General features: G+C 52.5%; 7 protein-coding genes across 7 annotated transcripts; 3 read left to right on the top strand and 4 right to left on the bottom strand.

Moving 5' to 3' along the window:
- Positions 1 to 317: 317 nt before the first annotated feature.
- On the top strand, positions 318 to 2,825 carry TRIVIDRAFT_175575 (uncharacterized protein; the record flags this gene model as incomplete). Its single annotated transcript, XM_014093908.1, has 7 exons — positions 318 to 383; positions 446 to 556; positions 593 to 684; positions 740 to 776; positions 835 to 1,159; positions 1,361 to 2,000; positions 2,085 to 2,825. The coding sequence occupies 7 exons, from the start codon at positions 360 to 362 to the stop codon at positions 2,479 to 2,481; spliced, it is 1,626 nt and encodes a 541-aa protein (XP_013949383.1).
- A 65-nt stretch (positions 2,826 to 2,890) lies between these two features.
- On the bottom strand, positions 2,891 to 4,015 carry TRIVIDRAFT_228878 (uncharacterized protein; the record flags this gene model as incomplete). Its single annotated transcript, XM_014093907.1, has 3 exons — positions 2,891 to 3,811; positions 3,905 to 3,918; positions 3,994 to 4,015. The coding sequence occupies 3 exons, from the start codon at positions 4,013 to 4,015 to the stop codon at positions 2,891 to 2,893; spliced, it is 957 nt and encodes a 318-aa protein (XP_013949382.1).
- Positions 4,016 to 5,814: 1,799 nt separating this feature from the next.
- On the top strand, positions 5,815 to 6,785 carry TRIVIDRAFT_70099 (uncharacterized protein; the record flags this gene model as incomplete). Its single annotated transcript, XM_014093906.1, has 2 exons — positions 5,815 to 6,651; positions 6,765 to 6,785. The coding sequence occupies 2 exons, from the start codon at positions 5,815 to 5,817 to the stop codon at positions 6,783 to 6,785; spliced, it is 858 nt and encodes a 285-aa protein (XP_013949381.1).
- Positions 6,786 to 7,114: 329 nt separating this feature from the next.
- Positions 7,115 to 9,394, bottom strand: TRIVIDRAFT_70098 (uncharacterized protein; the record flags this gene model as incomplete). The annotated part of the gene is made up of 2 exons (XM_014093905.1): positions 7,115 to 9,043; positions 9,116 to 9,394. The coding sequence occupies 2 exons, from the start codon at positions 9,392 to 9,394 to the stop codon at positions 7,115 to 7,117; spliced, it is 2,208 nt and encodes a 735-aa protein (XP_013949380.1).
- Positions 9,395 to 11,148: 1,754 nt separating this feature from the next.
- On the top strand, positions 11,149 to 12,959 carry TRIVIDRAFT_196625 (uncharacterized protein; the record flags this gene model as incomplete). The annotated part of the gene is made up of 4 exons (XM_014093904.1): positions 11,149 to 11,188; positions 11,345 to 11,561; positions 11,633 to 11,764; positions 11,861 to 12,959. The coding sequence occupies 4 exons, from the start codon at positions 11,149 to 11,151 to the stop codon at positions 12,957 to 12,959; spliced, it is 1,488 nt and encodes a 495-aa protein (XP_013949379.1).
- Positions 12,960 to 13,034: 75 nt separating this feature from the next.
- TRIVIDRAFT_175571 (uncharacterized protein) lies at positions 13,035 to 14,504 on the bottom strand (the record flags this gene model as incomplete). The annotated part of the gene is made up of 1 exon (XM_014093903.1): positions 13,035 to 14,504. The coding sequence occupies one exon, from the start codon at positions 14,111 to 14,113 to the stop codon at positions 13,166 to 13,168; it is 948 nt and encodes a 315-aa protein (XP_013949378.1).
- Positions 14,505 to 14,728: 224 nt separating this feature from the next.
- TRIVIDRAFT_175568 (uncharacterized protein) lies at positions 14,729 to 18,285 on the bottom strand (the record flags this gene model as incomplete). Its single annotated transcript, XM_014093902.1, has 2 exons — positions 14,729 to 16,710; positions 17,593 to 18,285. The coding sequence occupies 2 exons, from the start codon at positions 18,110 to 18,112 to the stop codon at positions 15,302 to 15,304; spliced, it is 1,929 nt and encodes a 642-aa protein (XP_013949377.1).
- Positions 18,286 to 20,998: the final 2,713 nt, after the last annotated feature.

Here is a 20,998-nt window from a genome sequence, read left to right as displayed (position 1 = left end):
GGAATCTCCCACAGTCCAGCCCAAGGAGGGCCGAGAGTCGGAGGCAACCGATCCAAGAGTCCTGTCTCCAAGGCTTCCTTCAGCTCCCGTGGTTGGCCGATCTAGGTTCTGCGGATTTCGGGACTTTGCCGATCTTGTGGACAAATGGCTAAGCACTGGCCTTTTTGGACAATTGTTTCGTCTTGCGGATTCGGGACATGTAAGTTTGGTCCAGCGTCACCTTTTCGGAATGGAAGAAACACGGGGAGTCAAGAGAGCATTGAGATCGTATAAGAAACTGACAGTGTTGACAGCCTGATGCGATTGAAGGCACAAGTTTCTTTAGGGAGATTCGCGCTGGATTGACAACTTTTGCGACAATGGCATACATCATTGCTGTCAATGTATGTGGCACATATTTAAGTCCCAAAATATCCAATAGTTGACTGACAAACAAATTCTGCAGGCCTCGATCCTCTCTCAGACTGGTGGAACTTGCGCCTGCAGTCTGACAGATAAATTCCAATGCGATACTATCCCCGACTATGTGGACTGTAAAGAAGGCATGTTTGATCTTGTCTTTCATGTGACGATTGCCTAACCCATCGCAGAGGTTCGCAGAGACCTGATTACTGCTACAGCAGCTCTGGCCGGCATCTCGTCTTTGTGTTTTGGCTTGTTTACCAACCTTCCCGTTGCTCTTGCGTAAGTCATGATACGAATCTCTAGGAGTTTCACTGTTATTGATGAGAACCTTCAGTCCAGGAATGGGTCTCAACGCCTATTTTGCTTATCAGGTGTGTTCCATGTCCCATCGACATTATCCTGCAGTCAGTCACTAACCATATGGCAAAGGTTGTTGGCAGCAATGGTAGCGGTGCCATCTCCTATCGCACCGCTCTGACTGCCGTCTTCTTTGAAGGTCTTATATTCATGTTCCTCGCCCTCACAGGGATGCGCCAGTGGCTCGTCAGGCTCATCCCTGCCACCATCAAGACCGCTACTGGTGTTGGAATTGGCTTCTTCCTCACAGAAATCGGACTTTCTTACTCGTCTGGTATTGGCGCCATCACGGGTGGCGGTATATCGACGCCTCTTAGCTTGGGCGGTTGCCCATCTGATATGATTAATGCAGTGACAGGAGCATGCAATGGAGGCCAGATGACAAACCCAACTGTGAGTATCTCTAGCTTCCACCATTATCCAATAAAGGAGAACAATCTCTAACCAGTATGCACGCAGATGTGGCTCGCCATCTTTTGTGGCGGCATCGTCACGGCTTTTCTTATGGCTTTTAGGGTCAAGTACGCCCTGGTCATTGGCATTGCCCTTGTCTCCATCATCTCATGGCCGTAAGTCTCACCGTCCACGCCCTATCAAGCCATTTTACTGACCTTTGCATTTCATCACAGCCGCAACACTCCTGTCACTTATTTCCCCGACACGCCAGAGGGCGACTCTCGCTTCTCCTTTTTCAAACAAATCGTCGCATGGCACCCTCTATCCAAGACGCTCAACCAGCTTGATTGGAACCTCGACACCACTAGCACTACGCACTTTGTTCTTGCTCTCTTCACGTTCCTCTACGTCGACATAATCGACGCCACTGCTACACTATACTCCATGGTCCGTTTCTGCGGCGTTGTCAATCCCAAAGACGGCGACTTCCCCCGCTCAACCATTGCATACTGCACCGACGCGGCATTCATATCCATCGGATCTCTGTTTGGATGCTCTCCCGTTACGGCATTCATCGAAAGCGGCGCGGGCATTGCGGAGGGTGGACGTACCGGCCTCACGGCTGTGGTTGCGGGACTATGCTTTATCGTCTCGATATTCTTTGCTCCTATATTTGCTTCTATTCCGCCGTGGGCTACGGGATGTACGCTCATTTTGGTTGGATGCATGATGATTCGGCAGATCACTCAGGTTAATTGGCGTTACATTGGTGACGTCCTGCCTTCTTTTGTCGTCATGACGTTTATTCCGTTTAGCTACAGCGTTGCCTACGGCCTCATTGCGTAAGATTCTCTCAACCTGCCTTTACTCTATTTTCATCGAAAGCTAACTCGAGTCCCTTTTTTTCTTTTGTTTGTCACGTTTAGTGGTCTTTTTGTCTATACTACCCTCAACGGCCTCATTGGCCTCGTGGTCTTCCTTTCCAGCAATCGCATTGAACCCCGTGAATACGATCTCAAAGAGTACTGGACCTGGAGAGGCTCTGGCCGTGCACCGTGGTTCGTCCGAGCTATGAGAAAGGGCGACGGTCACGATTCACCTTCTTCAGGAGACAACCACAATAACAACGGTAACACAACTGCCACTTCTTCTGTTCCTAGCGAGGAGGAGAGGCAGCGGGGATTCAATATCCAGCACGATTGTGACAATCTTTGCACCAAGGGTGATTCTGGGACGACAGAAGATCATTCTAGGATGCATTTTTGTCAGGATGAAGATTATGATTATCATCGGTCTTCGCCTTTGAGGGGTATAGCTCGTTGAATTGCGTATTCGCTCATTCCTCTCTCGCAGGGCATGCTTGAATGACTTTGTTTCTCTTGACGGGTCAAGAATACGCAGTAACGTGGACATGAACGAATAATGGGGGGATATGAAGATGGCTAATGTGGACAATGGCGTCGCATATCCGGATTTGCTTACTTGGTGTCTGAAGCCGAATGCTTTGTGTAGGTGAGAGCTCGCTGTTGATCGGAACCGGTAGTTAACTTTCCACATACATACCATATGCACAGAAATGAGATTTTCTCTTCAATCGCTCTCCATCTCAGATCTCGTGTATCATGCATGTATCGTTCCCGCAATGGATAGTATGTCAAATAATAAAAAGCCACAAGGGTATATTTTTAGGGGCCCGAAATCACTTCACGTCCTCAACATCTACATCCCCCTTTCAGCTCATGTCTACGTCTCCACCGCCTCCCCTCGCCCCCATGGCCCTCTCGGCAGCTTTCCTTCTCTCCAGGCCTTCGTCCACCCACTTCTGCACCGCCTCGTCGCCGCCCGCATCGAGCTTCTTCTCAACGACCTTCTTGAGGACCTCGCCGGCGAAGCCCACAAAGTTGTGCCTCCGCAGCGCGTTCTCAAAGAGCCAGTCCTTGCGCTTGCGCTGCTCCCGCTCCAGCAGCTCGTCGTCGCCAAACTCCTGGGCGCGGATCCGCAGGTCGCGGCACATGGCCAGCAGGTTGAAGCGGATCTCGGTGGCGTCGTAGCGCGAGACGCGGCGCTGCAGGACGTCGACGACCTTGAGCGGGAAGTCGTCGGCGGAGCAGGCGCCGTGGGAGATTGGCGCGGGCTGCAGGCCGTCGAGCTCGTAGAGGGTGCCGTCGATGGGGGTGTAGGCGATGAAGTGGAAGACGTCCTCGGAGGGCTCGCCGGTGCGGGCGGTCTCGTCGGCGAAGGGGCTGCTGCGGGCGAAGCTGTTGTGGACCTCGCGGATGATTTCCGAGTTGCTGAGGGCCTCGCCGCGGAACTCGGGCGGGAGCACCATTGTGAAGTCGCGGAAGTCCTTCATCTGGGGGCCGATGTCGACGTCCTGCGTCTTGTTCATGAGGACGCTGAGCAGGGCCTGCGTGGCGCAGGCGTTCTGGATGGTCTGGGCGGCGAAGAAGATGCGCTCCGAGGCATCGTGGTCGAAGGCGCCGTCGAGGGGCCCGTCGAGCGAGGCATAGGGTTGGTCGGTTGGGTATTTGAAGAGGAAGATTACGCCGTAGAGGGGCTGGAGGGTGAGCAGCTCCGAGGGGTCGAGGGTGAGGAGTTCTTCGAACTGGACGTTTTTGACTCCGAGGTTCTCGATGAGGGATGTGAAGACGCCCTGGATTGGGGAATCTCCTGTTAGCTAGGCCTTCTTTTTTGGTCATGTAGATATAGATTTGCGTAGGGCAGGAAAAGGGGGAACAAGACATACTGCATCAGACTCAACTACAACGCAAAGCAAAGAAGAAATGCGTCAGTTTGAAAACCAGCTCCACGTCGAATTCCAAGCCAGGAGCTTACTCGTGTTCCAGCCACCGCTCATGATGTCACGCTATGCGCCGTCCAAAACGACAGCACGACCAAAGAAAAAGAGTTGAAACTAACAACGAAACAAAAAAAAATTACCGTAGCAATACCAGAGTTTCTCGAGCAAATTGCGCAGAAAGACGGCGGTGGTTTTTTGGGGGAGAGATGGTGGACATAGGCAGTTTCGTGACGACAGTGGAACTTGAACTTGGGCATGTTAAATCGCCGATAAGATAAGAGGTCCGCAGGCACCCCGCGAGTACGTACATGTACATCACCTGTCAGCTTGACAAGTGGCGAAAATGGTGGTTAAAATGTCGATTATAGGGAATATACCATTTGTAATTAACTTTGTATAGCTGCAATTCGTAAGATGGAAATGACCAAACAGGGGGAAATACCACTTTAGGCCTTGTGTTGTTGGTTGTTGCATGCTACATAGGTACTCTCTCCAAAAATATAGAACCATATTGTGCAAACAGTCCTTCCAGCTGCGGTTGTCTCTTCTATTAAAATGTATGCCTTTGGTATATAGTAGTACTCCTAAAATTTAGTGTCAACACATGAATCCAAAATCGGACTTGATTCGTAGGCATCTACAAGAGCTGCTTTCCGGTGCTGTTACAGCAGAATGCATAATTTCGTGGCAGCTAGAACTTAGAAGTATATAGAGAGGTCACTAGACGGTACTTCTGTTTGTCAGCAGCCCATGCTACCTATACGGCCGCTTCTCTATTCTAGCTAGGCCGAAACTTCCCCTGGGCGTCCCTAAAGTGAGATTGACATCTATATTAGTCCCCAGACAAGATCTAGAGCTTTAAATCTATGGCTAGCTTCATGGACAACATTTTGAAAGTAAAATTGGGTGTGCAAGATTGCTGTCAACTCATGACAATTGCTCATTCATGCGAGCATGCCTGGCATCTTTGATAGATGCTTGGAGGAGATGCTGTGGAACAAGACGTTGTCCATGTATACGGCTGAATGCGATTCTGGCAGTCTGCCGTAAATAGGGCAACAAGTCTACAAAGGAAGACTCGAAGAATTCTAGATCTATATAGCCCTCATATACCTCAGAGTGCATGTAGATAATACCGTCTAATATGTATATACGCAGGGAGAAACGAAAACCCTGCTTCCTCAATGGCATGCCTATCTTAACACACAAACACCACATTGCTTATAGAAACAGTCCGCAAGGGCTCGTCAACTAAAACTAGGGCGTTTCTATAACTTATACCATATATACAATTACTTTTTTTGTGACATTGGCTACATGTAGTTGACTAAACGGTATTGCAGGGTAATTGATCGCGCAGTATCGGAGGATAAGTTTTAGCTGTTTCCTCGTCTGCAATTGTATCATCACCATTATTACTTACAAACAACGATGTCTTGGAGCTCCTTTTCCTCAATCCTCGACAGTGTGGGTGCCATTTGGGAGAAAAGGCCAGGCCAACGATGCAGCCAAGCTTGGAGCACGGCCAATCCGAATGTCGGTGACCCCAGAAATCGTGGCTGTGTATCTTGTAATTTCGATAACGTGATATCGCTTAGTTCCCACTGAATGCAAGATAGAAGACGTTTTGTTGTTTTTGCTGTTTGTTGTTTTCTACCCAATCTGCCATTACTGATTCCAGTTCTGTCGTTGCTGATTCAATCAGCTTCTCCTGGGAGCAACGACAGCGCCGTCCAACGGTCATTCCAACGCCAGGTAGCGTCGTGATGCAACACTACCGCATCCCCGTTAAGACAACACAGACAAATATTTAGCAATTCATCAAAGGACAAACTCCATCAATCTCTCGCTACACGATGCAGTTCGGCGCAACAATCGGAGAGGCATGCGCCACCTTCGCCATCACCAACATCGACGACCTGTTCGTCTTGGTGACTTTCAACGCCGAGGCAGCAACGAGCAAGGTTATGACGCCTTTCAGAATAGCTATCGGGCAATTCATTGGATTCACCGTCATCATTGCCATTAGTATGATCGGCTTTGGTGTTTCCCTCGTGCTGCCCCCTGAACCGATTGGGTTTCTTGGTCTACTGCCTATCTTACTTGGTATTTGGAAGTTTTGCCACCTTTTCTTCCCAGAGTCTGAGGAAGACACTGAAATTAGCACCGCTGCTTCACTAAAGGGTATATTCAAAGTCGCTCTTATCACGGTGATGAACGGCGGTGACAACATCGGCACGTACATTCCTCTGTTTGCGCAAGTCGAAAGGGCCGCAATCGCCGTATACATTGTCGTGTACTACATTTTACTCGCCGTATGGTGTTTAGCCGCCTCCTTGATCATGAGACAAAAGCATATTCTGGCGCTCGTCCAGAAATACGTTGATTATGTTATACCGCTCCTCTACACCGGCTTGGGCATATTCATCATTGTCAAGTCGAATTGCTATCCCTGGACTATTCAACAGATCGACAAGTCAACTGGCTCGAATCCGGGCGAAGGGACCATGGCTGGTGTTACTACCTTTATTCTTCTGGCGTCAACGTGTGCTATGGCGTGGGCTACAGTGGCGAAAAGAAAGATTCAAAATACAGGGGACGTTGATCTTCCTATAAGAGATGGCACAAATGGCACACCACAAGAAACTGCAACTAGAGATGCGGATGTAGACGTTCATCGAGACGAAAATTCAGTACGTCAAAGCGAGGGTCAAAAGACATGATACATCTCCTGCGATATCGGCGGTTATAAGCATGAGGGGGGTACTGAAAGAATCCAGACAGTCATTTCTTTCATGATACATAGAGAAAGAGGAAGCTATGGTAGTACTTGGAATTTAAACTACCTTACAAAGCTATCAATGGCAAAATCAACTCGCGGAAAGCCTCACTCAATCATATTTACAGATTCACTCATACTCTAACAGTCTTTTTTCATAGGTACATGAAAAGGCCCGAGCCTGCAAGCCTTGCTCTTTTTCTTTTTCTTTTTTTGTTCTTCTCTAGTGTTCGTATTTGAGGGCTTCATGTGAGAAACGCCAGTTTCAACGCCCCTACTCCTAACAGAATCTACAGTCGCTAAACCCACATTATTAAATCACGTTCATGTCCCTTCCTTTTTATGCAATTCCTGGGCGTCTGCCATCAATATACTCTTTACAGTGCAGAGATTTCTTCTCGAATGACTTTCTCCCTCTCCATATTCTCACGACTGTCCTGCCCATCTTTCTCTCCGGGTTGCTGCTGCGAGGTTTCGCCTCCGTTTGTCTCGGGCGCATCCTCGTTGCCATGGTTAGCGCTGCTCTCTGCGGCGGCCGCTTCTGCTGCTGCTGCTGCTGCCGCCGCTGCCGCCTCAGCCTCTCTGCGTCGAGCTTCTTGGGCTCTTGCCTCTGCTTCTAGATTTGCAATGTGGCGTTCTGCAACTCCAGGCGCAATGCTAGCAAGGAACAAGAGACCAGCTCGCTCTAGCCGTCTCAGCTGCCCTACGAGCCAAGACTCTTGACCTCGACGCTCGGCAACCAGCCGCGCGGCCACCTGGGCAGGGTTGGGGCTTCCATTCTGGTCCGCTCCAGGGGCGTCGTCACGGCCTGCAGCTCCTCCTTGTCTGGCTTGCGCAGGGTCTACTGCAGGAAACACATTTTCGAGATGTCGTCCTAATGGCCGCCAGACTTGCTCAGCAACACCAGCCAACAGTCCGGTGCTGAGAATAAACACGAAAAATGCGAGAGCAATTATGGTCAACCATCTCGACCAGGAGGCGTTGGGAGACATGAAGAACCACACAAACAAAGCAAGGCGAATCATGAGCCAGATGTGAGGGGCCGCCTGTACCAGCAGATTCGGCAAGCCTGCAGGAGGGTTGCCAGCATGCAAAGGAACTATTCTAGGCTGCTGGTCATCTTGTTGTTGCTGTTGCTGCTGTTGTTGTCGTGGCGGTTGTTGCTGTGGCTGCGGTGCTGGAGCCTGGTGGTTTTGAGCAGGCGGCCTTGTGTCGACTCGGGATGTTTGATGGATGGTATCGTCTCTACTTTGCGTCTGCATCGTGTGAATCAAGCTTGGAAAGCTGGTCCTGTTTCGGAGCTGATGATTACTGGACGGCAAGTACATTCTAGGGGTGTAGTAGGCCTCAGCCACGGCACTGTTAAAAACAAGCGCGCGGGGTCCCTCTGGAGATGAGAGAATATACACCTCAACGCCTTGCCGCGACTGAGGCGGAACGAGCGAGGGCGCCGACATAGATGCGGGATTGAACGTGCCAGAAATTGATCTCAGCCCTAGATCCGGCGTGGCTCGACCGCTGCTAGCTCGGGAGCCACTGTTGACGAAGACTGAAGTAGTAATACCTGGTTGGGTGAGCGGGCGATTGTGAAGCGAGGCACTAGATGCGCTTCGGCGCAAGCCGCTTTGGTGCAGTGCGTTTGCCATGGACATAGGAGTCTGGTTCGCATCTGCCCCTCGCAGAATACCGTGAACTTCCGTCGGAGTCAGTGCGCCGTGGGTTGGCGTTGAAGCCGCTGAAGGACCGCCCGCTGCATTTCGAACAACAGTCTCTACATGATAGCTGTGACCGTTGGGGCCAATAGTCTCGCGGTAGATTGTGTGCGTCGGGGCCGGGCTTGCCCGTCCGCTGTTCGGCTCCAGGTTGTATCCCAAATTCGCAGCCACGGTCTCGCCGACGGAGCGAACGCCCAAGTTGGCTCTCCCACGCTGGTTCTGGTTAGCCATCCGAGCCATGGCCTCTCTCTGGATCTGTGTAAGCCATTGCGTCATGCTCTGATGCTGCTGCTGAAAAGCCGCCGCCTGTTCGGGAGTATGAGCCGGAGAATGCGAGCGAGCTGGGGATGGCATCCGAGGTTGAGACAGGGCAGGATTCGGAGTCGGTTGCAGCACTGATCTTCTTGTCATTCCGGGTGGAGGAGGAGGTCCCATAAAAGCGGCATGCGGAGGCGTCTGGCGCTGAAGGTTAGGAGGCTGGTTTCCTGGGGCCGGGCTCTGGGTCCCGGACAAGAAAGACGGCGTTGAGGATACGCTATCGGAAGCATCTCTTATGACAAGATGGATTGTCTGTTGGTCAGGGCTACGAAGCTGTAAGAAGGCAATTGTGTTAGCGCATTCTTGCTTGGCTAGTAGATCAGATCGAAGAGAAAGTCAACTCACAGCCTCGGCGCCGAATACATCTAGCAGATTATCAGTGTCGCGCAAAAGCGCTCGGCCACGGTAGATGAGCCGTTGGTTTTCGTCAGACGGCCGCAAAGGGAGAGCCAGTCGAATCTTCTCCTTGAGCTGCTTGATAGTAGTAGTAGCCACAAGTCCAGGGAAGAGCAAAGGGCGATTCACGCCCACCGACGGCGACACCACTTGGAGGTTGACGACGGGCTGGTCGGACGATGCAGGGTCTGCGCCCAGGGCCGCTTGGTTGAATAGCTCCGAAGCCATATTCGGGAGACAGCTTGCATGCTACCAGGCTATGGATGGCCGGCTTCGGTAGAGGGACGTCGTCTAGTTGTCGCGCAGTAGAGAGAAGAAGAAAAAAATAAAGGTGCCGATTATTAGGAATCGTGCGCTTGTGTCATGTCAGACAGGGCTCCAGGTAGGGATGGCAACTTTTTTGGCTTCGGATGCGAGAAGGCGCACGCAGCACTCGGGGCGAGACACAGTGGTTAATGCTCAGGTGCTGAGTGCCTGTAGCAGGTCGACAACGGCGCTAGCTGTCGAATGGCACGTCGAGCAAGGGGAGCAAGGAAAAGGAGTGGAAGGCCGAGAGCTTCAGTTCCAGGGAGGTGATGCAAGAAGATGGACAATCGATGGCTTCAACGGACTGAGCTGACAGATTGCAGTCAGTAGGCCAGGTACGTACCAGAGAACCGCACCGCACCGCACCGCGCCTGCCAGTTGCGCGACACCTGAGGATACGCCGCATGTGGCTTAGCGCCATGCAGACTCGAAGGGTGTCACGTTTGTAAGCGAAATCCGCTTGTTGACCGTCTTCTTGATTACCAAGTAGGGAGTACTTGGCGAGAGAGCTGTGCATTGTGGCAGCTTTGTGCGTGATGTTGGAGACTGAGAGTACCGAGTACGAAATGCCCAAGTACTGCTTCACTTGGATCGATTAGATACAAGGTACACGTTCAGGGATCTTACCTACCTACCTGGTAAGTGCCTGTACTTTATCACTGTAAACAGTCCATTTTTCCTCTTGGGGATTTACTCCAAGCTGGCTACTAATCCAGCATCATATATTCCAAATAGTGATAATAGCAGATACTAGAGGATTATATCGCTAGTAGCAGAAAGTAGCTATGGTAGCAACAGTGGCTACAGTATGGCGAGCTTCCCGTCCAAGAAGTACAAAGAGGCAAGACATGATGCAGGGGGGTTTAATTGACGGCTCTCCGGGTGCAGGTGGATATTCTATTACAGGTCAAGGAGCGCGTTTGCCGTTGGGCTTAGGGCAAAGGGATTGGGTGAAGCTGGTGATTGGACCCCGTAGTGGGAGCTTGTGCATGCGCATATGTACCTGCTTTAGGTAGATACAGTACAGGAACAGCTTCACAGCTGAATTACTCTTATGTCCCCTTTTCTTCTTTTTATTATGCTCAAAGGTTCAATGTAATTACTGTAGCTGAGCAGGCGAGCATTCGTAATACCTAACAGATTAATGTATACGGATTACGGGTCATGTTCCCCCAATAACGACATCATCAGTCACCTCACGATGCTACCTTTGCAGGGCCGGTAGCATCAGGAAGCAAAGGACATCTGGCATCTTTACCCATGCTGCCGACCATCGGAACAATACATCACCTCATTCGCTCAATGCCCCATTTAGGTAGGTAGGCAGTTTAGACAACCGCGCAGGTGATGTTCCGTAAATATTCCATGCGTATTACTGTACTTTGTACTTTGTATCAGATCCCACAGTCGATGCTTTACGCTGGGGGTACGTACACATCGACTTCAAGGTCAGTGGATCGAGCTGTCAAGAGACGCTCGGCCTCGGCAGATGTTTGCGCCGCACGCACCAACCAGCTCCCAAGCCGTGCTCCTCCATACGTCATCTTGCAACCCGCAAACCCTCAAATTCAACCTCAAGCGCATCTCCGTCGCCCGCATCCAATCAATGTCTGTCGCAATTGCCTAATTGAGCCCCGTCGCCGAGTGCACAGCTTTGGTCAGAGGCGCATTCCATCATGGCGGCGCTGGGAATTGGCTCCAGCCGCTGGTTATATGGTGGCGGGGGAGGAGGCTGCTATCATCCATTCTCAGCATCCTTGCGCGCAAGATGCTCTACACGAGCTGCTGCTGGCCGACGGACAGGCCCAATTGCAGCTAATACCGGGCCTGTTCGACGCATCCCATCTGCACGGCGCGGATTTTCCTGGCAAGACCCTGGCAAACGACCCAAGTTCTCTCAGCGACTTGGCGAAGCGCTGCGCAACAGCAAAATCACATGGTATCAGATTCCCGTGGGACTGGGCATAGGTTTCTTGGGCCTGGTTCAGTTTTACAAGGTCTCATCGAGGGAGAGGGAAAGACAACGACAGGAGCAAGAAGGAATCTCATCACCAAAGCCACGGCCGAAAGTGCGCCCCGAAGGACCATGGTAAATATCCCTCTTTATTCTATAAACCAAGCTATAACTGGTACATGTGAAGCTGATAAAGTGTACCCTAGGCAAGTCCAAGTTATGTCCACTCTTCCGCTCAAGGCCATCTCTCGACTTTGGGGCTGGTTTAATGAGTTGACCATTCCGTACTACCTGCGCGTTCCTGGCTTTAAACTCTACTCGTTCATATTTGGCGTCAAGTGAGTTGCCTCCGATCAAGATCAAAGAGGAAGAAGAAGAGAAACTTAAGTAAAAAAAAATATTTCATTTTGCTAACTCTTTCTGGCGCTGTATAGTCTCGACGAAGTGTCTGAACCTGATCTTCATGTGTACCCCAACCTCGCAGCCTTCTTCTACCGAACTCTCAAACCAGGTGCTCGCCCATTGGATCCAGACACCCATGTGCTCCTCTCTCCGTCCGACGGCAAGGTTCTCCAGTTTGGTCAGATTGAAAGCGGTGATATCGAGCAAGTCAAAGGCATGACCTACAGCATCGACGCGCTGCTGGGAAAGCATACGCCTACATCTAGCATCTACAGTGGACTGTCTAACCAAGCCCGAGAGCACCCCCAACGCAGCCATAGCGCACCTGTTGGTGATGAAGAAATTGTCAAGCAAGAAGAGGAATTTGCAAGGGTCAACGGCATCTCGTACACGCTTCCCGATCTCATGTCGGGTCCTAAAGACGCCCACTCGAAACACCCCGTAACCGACGAATCTCTCAAGGCTTCATCTCCCCGCGCCGTCTCCGAAGTTCGCGCCGAGCTTGCTCTGGGCGAGAAGCCTTGGTACGATCTGCTTTCTCCCGACAAGACCACTTCTCTGTACTACGCCGTCATCTATCTCGCGCCGGGAGACTACCACCGCTTCCACTCGCCAACTAACTGGGTTGTCGAGAGCAGACGCCATTTTGCAGGAGAACTCTACAGCGTTTCACCCTACTTGCAGCGCACCCTACCTGGCCTCTTTACCCTCAACGAACGTGTCGTCCTCCTTGGTCGCTGGCGCTGGGGTTTCTTCAGCTACGTCCCTGTTGGCGCTACTAACGTCGGCTCCATCAAGATCAACTTTGACCGCGAACTCCGCACCAACAGCCTCTTGACGGACACTGCCGCCGACCTTGCCGCCGAGGAAGCTGCCAAGCGCGGCGAGCCCTATCTCGGCTTCGCAGAGGCGACTTACGAAGGCGCAAGCTCGGTGTTGCACGGACACGCACTCAGAAGAGGTGAAGAGATGGGCGGCTTCCAGCTCGGCAGCACGATTGTGTTGGTGTTTGAAGCGCCGGCTACGTTGAAGACTGCGGACGGACAGGAGAAGAAGGGGTGGGAGTGGGCGGTTGAAAAGGGGCAGAAGCTGAAGATGGGACAGGCGCTGGGACGTGTGCTTGAGAAATAAAGGGGGTAAAGTGAAATATGACCGGAATCTTGTAAAAAAGAACAAAACAGAATACATGTCCACAAGAGAAGGAAGAAAAAGAAACAAAAAATGCATTGTATCTAGCATACATAACTCATCACCAGCGCAGAGTAGAGAATTAAATCTCACTACTCACCAAAACCAATAAAATCTTGTGTATTCTTCAAATGCCAACACGAAAACGCTCAAGCATCCACCATCCCCTCACACCTCTTCAACACGCAAACCACAAGCCACCTCTTCCTCTCCGTGATGTCGTCCTCTCGCTCACTGTCCCACTCCCTCTCCACGCCATCGCAGTCCCTCTCCCACATCCTCTCCACCTCCACGCCGCCCTCCTCGCGCAGCGCCCGCTCATCGAAGAAGCCCGCCATCTTGGGCCGCCCCGTGTGGAAGCCCGCGACGACCCACGCCCGCGCCTCGGCCGTCTTCTTGAGGAAGTAGCCGATGGAGCGGCGCAGGTTTTCGTGCTGCCAGGGCATCCAGAGGCAGTCTGCGACGAAGAGGCGGTCGGAGAGGTGTGCGTGCGAAGACGGGAACGGGGAAGAAGCCGAGGCGTTGTCGAAGACGCCCCATTCGTGGCCGTCGACGAGGATGGATGTTGTGACGAGGTCGGATTTGCCGGTGGGGGCGAGGTCGGGCTTGATGTTGCGGGCGACGTTCTCGCGGAGCGTCTTCATGACCGCGGGCGCGGGATAGTCCGTCACGACGACGCTCGCGGCGCCGAGCAGGCCGGCCATCATGCTGGGCAGCGCCGTGCCAGCTCCCAGCTCGAGCGTGTGCAGACCCCTAGTATCGAAGCTGATGTCTCCTCCGAGGCCCCTGTCCTGCTTCTCCTCGTCCTCAGTCGTGGCCTCCAGCGAGTCCCGCTCGATGAACTCTGCCAGCAGCAATGATGCGTTCCAGAGGTAATGGCTGAACAGACGCCGGTCGGTTTCGCCTTCGGGGTCTGCGAGTTCGATGAGGAGCGTCTTAGGCAGCTTTGGTGAGGCGTAGATGAGGGAGTGCTCTGCGTCGCCGTGCTGGTTGGTGATGTCGTCGGGGAAGATTACGCCGAGAGATGTGGAGAGGTAGTCTTCTGGGCCGTCTGGTTCGTCGCCTTTGAGGCTGATGCGAGCAGTGAGCGTTGCCATGTTGGTTTATGAAGCTTTTGTGAGTTTTGGTTTTTGTTTTGAGAGGTTGATTTGGTTGGAGGAATGATGATATGTGTTGTGCAAAGCTTCGTACTTTAGGTACAGTAGATGGATCTACTATCCTTCAGATAGATGCAACGCCTCAGGAGCAAATGAAAAACAAGATAAATCCGAAGTCAATCTCCCGTTATCCCCCAGAGGTATGAGAGACCAGGCTCAAGGGTCGTCCAGGTAGATGAAGCCTCAAATCTCGAGATGAGAATCACTCAGTCTCTCAACCCACACGACACTCGGCTCTCTTTGGCAATAAAAAGGAATTAAAGCTCCCAGTAATCCCGTTAGAAGTATTTTTGCCTTCTTTCTCCTTTTTTTTGTGTCTCAAACGCTTCGGCTTCACGGCTGGTGCTTCGCAAGTTGACGTTCCCCAGCTCTTTGGACGAAAAAGATATCAAGGTGGGGTGCAAAGGTACCTAGCAGAGAAATTTGCCAATCCGCCTCCACCCACACAAAAACTCACTTCTTGCAGTGACATTTTTCAATGATGGTGCAAATAAGCAGTCTTGACATCATCAGAAAAGGCTTCACAATTAAGGAACTTTGATCAAGTAGTTTTTAATATCTGAAGATATTTTCATATTCATATTTTTTTTATAAAAAAAATATTTTCTTTCATGCCAAATGACATTAAGTAATATTACATAACAAGCCATCTTGTCATGAGATGCCCATGCCTCATACATCTTGACCCAAACAAAGGAAAAAAAGTCCCTCCCAGATATCGTGCAAAACAAATGAAATGATAATTATACATGGACCACATGCTGAAGAGGTAAAAGATGTGTTGCCAAAAAAACAAAACAAAGCTTCATGCTTTGGTTCCCCAGGGAGGTAAGATGAATATACCGTATAAAATCCCTGTTTAAGTCCTCCTTGTCCCATCCAGCCCATCTGCGCCATCATTGCCCAACATGTAATAGTATATATCAAAACAGGGTATCAAATCCAAAATTACCCGCTTCTTCCCAGCGTTATAATATTTCCCATCCAAGAATAGCCCAAATATACCCTGGTCCCAGTAGAGATCCCATGCGCCGTCTGCCATGCTTTATAAAGACATGTTATGAAGTAGTATCCGATTGATTCAATTCGAGTTTCTTTCTCTCAAGCGAGCGAGACTAGACTTCCCACTTACAAGTCAGAGGCAGTGGTGTCCAGCATCCGCTGCATCTCCTTAAGCTGCTCCTCCGTGGGGTCGTCAGAGATCCAAGGGCCCTTCTCGTCATCAGAGGCATTGTGGAAGCCCTCGGCACGCTTCAAGGTCTGGACGTCAAGGTCTGTCACATAGGACTTGCCGTCCGAAAGCTTGATGCGGACCTCGTGGTCGGTGGAGAGCATCATGTCATCCTTGGCAAGGCGTCGAGGGCCGTCAAAGACAGCCAGGACGCGCTTCTTCATCGTCATCTGTCCCTTGTTAAAACCCCAAGAGGAAGGGTAGTCGCGGCGCTTGTTGCGGCCACGCGACTTGGTAGACAAGGGAACACCACCACGAGAATGGGTGATGCCACGAGACTTGGAGACGCGGTTTTGAGAGTTCTTCTTCAAAGGCGAAGAGGTGGACTTGGCCACATCGTCAGTCTCGTCATCGTCAGCCATATCCTCGTCATCCTCGTCATCCTCGGTCATAGAGGTCTGGGTGGTGACGGGCAGGTTGTTCTTCTCCAGAGTTTGGTGAACGTTCTTGTCTTCAGCAACCTCGGCCAGGCGCTTTGCGTTAATGGCCTCGGCGGGGTCCTCCTGCTGAACAATGCGCAGAACACAGTCGTCCAAGTGCTCGTAAAAGTCCTGAGCATTGGTAAAGGTCTGCGAGCAGGTGCTGCACTTGCCAGTAGCGTCGGGGGCATAGCCAGCGAGCGTCTTTGGCGCGACAGCACCGGAAGCCCTTCTGCGGCTGTTGGGAGGAGTCTGCTCAACGCCGTGGACGGCAGTCAGGTGTCTCTTGAAGACATCTGCACGGTTGAACGACTTCTCAGCCGCGGAGCCAGATCCGGGACAGAAGCCACAGACCATGGTGCCCTTGTAGTGGGTCAATGTGTGGCGGTTCTTGTCATACTTGCGAGCAAACCCCTTGACGTGGTATTCACACGTCATGATGGGGCACTTCTCGGGTCGCTCAGTCTGGTGAGTGAGCATGTGCGCCTTGAGATCCTTGAAGGTCTTGCCGCACTCGGGATATGTGCACATGTGCTTCTCCTTGACCTCGTCGCCACTGGGGTAGTCGGCGGAGACGGGGGAAATGAAGTTGTTGCTACCGTTGCTGGCCTTGCTCATGCTCAGGCGGCGAGCTCCAACACCGGCTCCGGGAGTCATGGTGGTTGATGTCGCATACGGGCTGGTAGAGTAGGCTGTGGCTGGCTGAAAGGAGCCGTTCTGCAGGTATGGCGAGGAGCTGTTGGTGCGGATCATATGAGGCTGAGGAGAGGAGGAGGAGAGAGCAGAAGGAGATGTGGGATACTGAGGGGCGGCAGGCTGGTAGTGAGTCTCATAAGAGGGAATGGCCATTGGCGGCCTGGAGATTTCCGGATGGATCAGAGAAGGATCTGTAAGCGCAAGAGGTCAGTAAGCTGCGTGAGAAACAGGCATGCAGAAGGCTGCGGCAGAGTGTCCAATGGCGAAAACGAACGAGGGATACGGGGGTTGATGAACTCATCAGGCGCGGTCGCAGGCAAGTCAAGGGAGGCCAGGAAATTTGAGGGTTTCTGAAGATGGCTGGCTGAGCTGAGATTGACTTGCCGTCGCTCTTAGCGGGACAAGTCAGCCGAGCCGGGGACCAACCAGATGTCTCAGTTCAGACAACCAACCAGAGGCGGTTGCGATGATGCGGGTGATGAGGGGAAAAGGAAAAATAAAAAGCAGATGATGTGATTGAGAAGTTGCGGAGGTGCACAAGGCGGAAGAAATAAGAAACAGGCGGAAATAAACAAGACAAGAGAGAGTATAGAGAAATGGGCGAAAATAGTAGCAAGCGGTGATGCCGAAGCATGGTGTTGACAGGAATGACGACAGTGTCAATTGCCGACAATCGCCAAGGCCGCGCCGAACAGAGGCCGCCGGCTATAGTGGCAGCGTGCAGCGCCGCAGTGCATCTGCATAGTGGGCTCGGGCACCGCCTGGCTGGCTATGCAGTGGGTTTGCGGTGCTTGTGCAGCGCTGAAGCAGGGATGCGGCACCGGTTCGGGGGGCCTCTCAGAAGCCAGAGAGGGCCTGAGGGGCAATCTGGCGGGGGTGGCCATGACACAAGGGGGGGAAAAAACTATTGGCCGCCCAAAGAGGAAATGCCCCCGGGCAGGCTGCCACCTTGGACTTTTTTTCCATTGGGTTTTGGAGGGGGAGGAGAGGGAATCGCAGAAAGAGTCAAGGCAGAGGCAGAATGCAAGAGGTGTGAAAGCAGGCAGAAGAAATAGGCAGTAGAAACAACTTACCAACAAAGGTCTTGGGGTGAGTCAGGCTGGCAAACTCAAAGGCCGCCGACATGTCGTCCAATCCGTGGGCGCCAAAGGCTGAGAACTCGACAAAGTCGCTGTTGGCGATGCCCGGCTGGATACCGAGGCCCTGCACAGTCCAATCCGCAATGCCAATCTGGCCATGGTTGGACAGAGGAGATCCGACAGCGGACGAGGGAGCAGAGGGCGCCGAGGCAGTGGACAGACCAGACGAGGGCAGGTAATCGTCGCCGTAGATTCCGGGAGAGGTAGGACCGTTGATGATGTAGTTGGAGGTGTCGGCAGTGTATAATGAGGGCTCGTAGCTGATGGTGCTGGGGCTGGTGTAGAGCTCTTGGCTGGGCGCGCGCTGGACATATGAGCCGTAGGCGTCGGCGGCGATGCTCAGATCCATGGGCGCAGAAGAGTAGACAGGGACGTGGGTTGATTCGAAGTGGGTGTATTCATCCTGCTGCTGCTGGGGGAACATGCTGAAGCTTTGCTCGGCCAGAGAGGCCATTGTGAAGGCTGTTTAGGCTCGTGGCGGAAAGCTGTCGAACTGATTGCTTCGCGCGCAGCCTTGTTCACTTGGTGAAGCGCGGCGCGAGTGTCGTGGCTCTTGTCTTTTGGCGAGAGATGTCTGTGATCTCTTGCGCTTGGGACCTGGAGCCGTGAGTGGGTGCGCAGAGGCGGTGGTCTGCTCAATGGAGGTTAAGAGAGGCGTTTGCGGCGCTGCTGTAGTCTCTTCCAAGGTTGGCGCAAAGGTGAAAGAGATGGTGGAGGTAGTGGTGATGTGGTAGAGGCGGCGGTGGTGTAATAGATATAAGTAGGTAGCAAACGAGGGTCCGTTGTGTGTGGGTAAAAGGTCGTGGTAGGCAATTGGATCTTGCAGAGTAACCAAGATATGAGGTTATGCTGGAGGTGAAGTTATAATTGTATGGTTGAGATGGTCTGCCACCAGAAGCTCGGTTGAACATGTTGGGGGCTGCCGACGAAGATATAGCCACCGGCTTCCATCGTGGTAAATGGGGCCGGTCATGGATCGTCCTTCAAACACAGATTCGACGCCGCGGTAAGAGGTACGTCCTGTTGATGCTAGCGCCTCGCCCAGATGGATGTATCGTTCCTCCTGCATGGTAGGGCTCTGGCGCAGCCCAGACAAGGGGGTGGCAGCCATCCATTACCATCGATTAGCAGTGCCCCAAGCCGAAGTAGAGTGTGTATAAAGTATTCCATTGCAGATGCGCGCCGCAGAGGGGGGTGCCGCCAGCGACATGGCATGGATCAGAATGAGAGGGGGGCGTGATGCCGGCCAGGTGGGATGCTGGCGATGAGAGGAGGAAGAAGAGCTAGAGGAGCGGCAGAGCACGCAGCTTTGAGACCGGGGCGTGCATCTAGCCAAGACGAGCACGCCCTACTATGTACGCCAAGGGGGTGTGCTCTTATATCAAAGCCCGATACCCATGCCGCTGCAGTAGGTGGTGTGGAGCAGCGTGCCAGAAGCGGCATGGCGCTTTCCTCAGGCCTGGAAATCAATCCAAGCTCCAGCCTTGGCCTGCCACAGACATATCCGGACACCTCGGCATGGCTTTGGGCCGTCCTCCGGACCTGCTCCCTGTCCTGTCAGAAGCTTGAGAGAGCGCCTAAAGGAGTCGAGTAGCGCTACTCTCCCTGCCCCCAACTTTGGGTGGCGCGGCGGGTATGTGGTACGCGAGGGGACGGTGTCATCCCCTGGGCCTAGTTGGCATTTTCACCACACACGCTCTTCTTTTCTTTTTTCTTATTGCGCTCAGCGTGTGTCAGTGTGGTGTGTGTGTGCCTGTGAGCTGGCATCAATCTTGTCAGCTTCAGTTCCAAGTACACGGTTGCTGTTCCAGGGGGCCGACCAGGGTTGACGTGTATACCGCAGCGCTGAGTTGAGAACGTGGAAATTAATGGACAGCCTACATGTATCTTGGCTACGACAATGTCTAGGTAGTCCAAGGAAGCCTCTCGTTCCGTGCGAGGCTGAACCAAGTGCCCATCACTATCAACACCGGGAGATGACTGCATGGACGTCGTCTTCCGGGCTGAACTAGGGAGTGCCGCAAGCCCAGCAAGGGCGCGTGTTGCAGTGCCGAAGGCCAACCAGTAAGGGAGATGGTCGCTAAGCGAAGCCATCAGGACGTTCAAAGACTAGAAACGCAAACGTGAATGTTGTTTTGGCTTGGCCCCCACAGACCCTGCAAGCAGCAAGAAAGAAGGCGGTCCGCGCTTGAAGCTGTGCCTGCCTGTGGTGCCTACGCCTGCATTGCCCATCTGAGATGGCTTGGTCTCCTTGCGTGCTGAGGCTTTTCACGGCACGCGCAGAGTCAATCATTGATGCATGTGGCTCGTCCGCCATTCCGGTCCGGGGCCCCGGCTACAACCGCGTGCTGCCAAAAGGGAGGAGGCGAGACGAGCACAGATGAAAGCATCAACACAAACGTGAGCTTGCAGGTTTCGATATTATACAAACTATCTAATAGTCTAGCCCGATAAGACTACAACACAACACTGCTTTGCATGCAGTGAGCAAGTGCTGCGGTCACTGCTGTTGCTGGGCCATCTCACATACTGCAGATCGAAGGAAGGGGTTCACAGAAAGACACAGAGAATTATCGGTTAGTACGTACTTCAGAGAGAGGCATCAATTACACAGCAACAAGCGCGGAAATCTAGGTTGTTGAGCCAGCGGATCGACTCCGATCCTTGACTCATTACAGGCACCTATAATATCTGGCTGGCAATCATAGATGAAGAGCTAGCTGGAAGGCAAGGCAGATAACATGTGGAGTTAGTCGAAGCCCCATGACTAACCCTGCCGACAAGCTGTGTTTTTCTTTTTATCGTACGAGTACGAGTAAACCGCCCTAAAGCTAGCACTTGGAGGAGCATTTTACACCCTACAACAGGGTGGATAGAAACCTCCGCGTCATGTCAGGACAAGGCCCGCGGACTTGAGAGGTCTGAGACTGTGCGCCTTCCAATAATTGTGCCTAGCATTATCCCAGACCGCACACAGGTCTGAAGCACAGTTGTACATACGAGTACAGCTTCGATAGTGGGCGAAGAAGCAGCCAGGGTTGCGGTGCCTAATGTGGAAATGGCACATGGTCCATGCATTGTCTCGCCCACCACGCATTCGCTGCCGTATATTGTGAAACCTATCCAATGGTGACGGATTGACTCGCTGCTATTTCTGGATACTGAGAAGAGACATATACGAGCAAAGCTTGGACAAGGCACCAAAGCTCAAGACATGAACCAGAGAAGGGGCAGAGTTTGTTCTCTTCTTGACCCCTGCTTGTACACGCCCGCACCGCGGCTCGGCCAATGGCAGCGCCGGGTCCGACAAGGAAAGCCGCTGTAACTCCCCGGCTCCGAC

The sequence above is a fragment of the Trichoderma virens genome (genome assembly GCF_000170995.1).
Source record: "Trichoderma virens Gv29-8 chromosome Unknown TRIVIscaffold_93, whole genome shotgun sequence".
Taxonomy (NCBI): domain Eukaryota; kingdom Fungi; phylum Ascomycota; class Sordariomycetes; order Hypocreales; family Hypocreaceae; genus Trichoderma; species Trichoderma virens.
The sequence above is the reverse complement of the archived record's forward strand: the minus strand, read 5'-3'. Positions and strand labels throughout refer to the sequence as shown.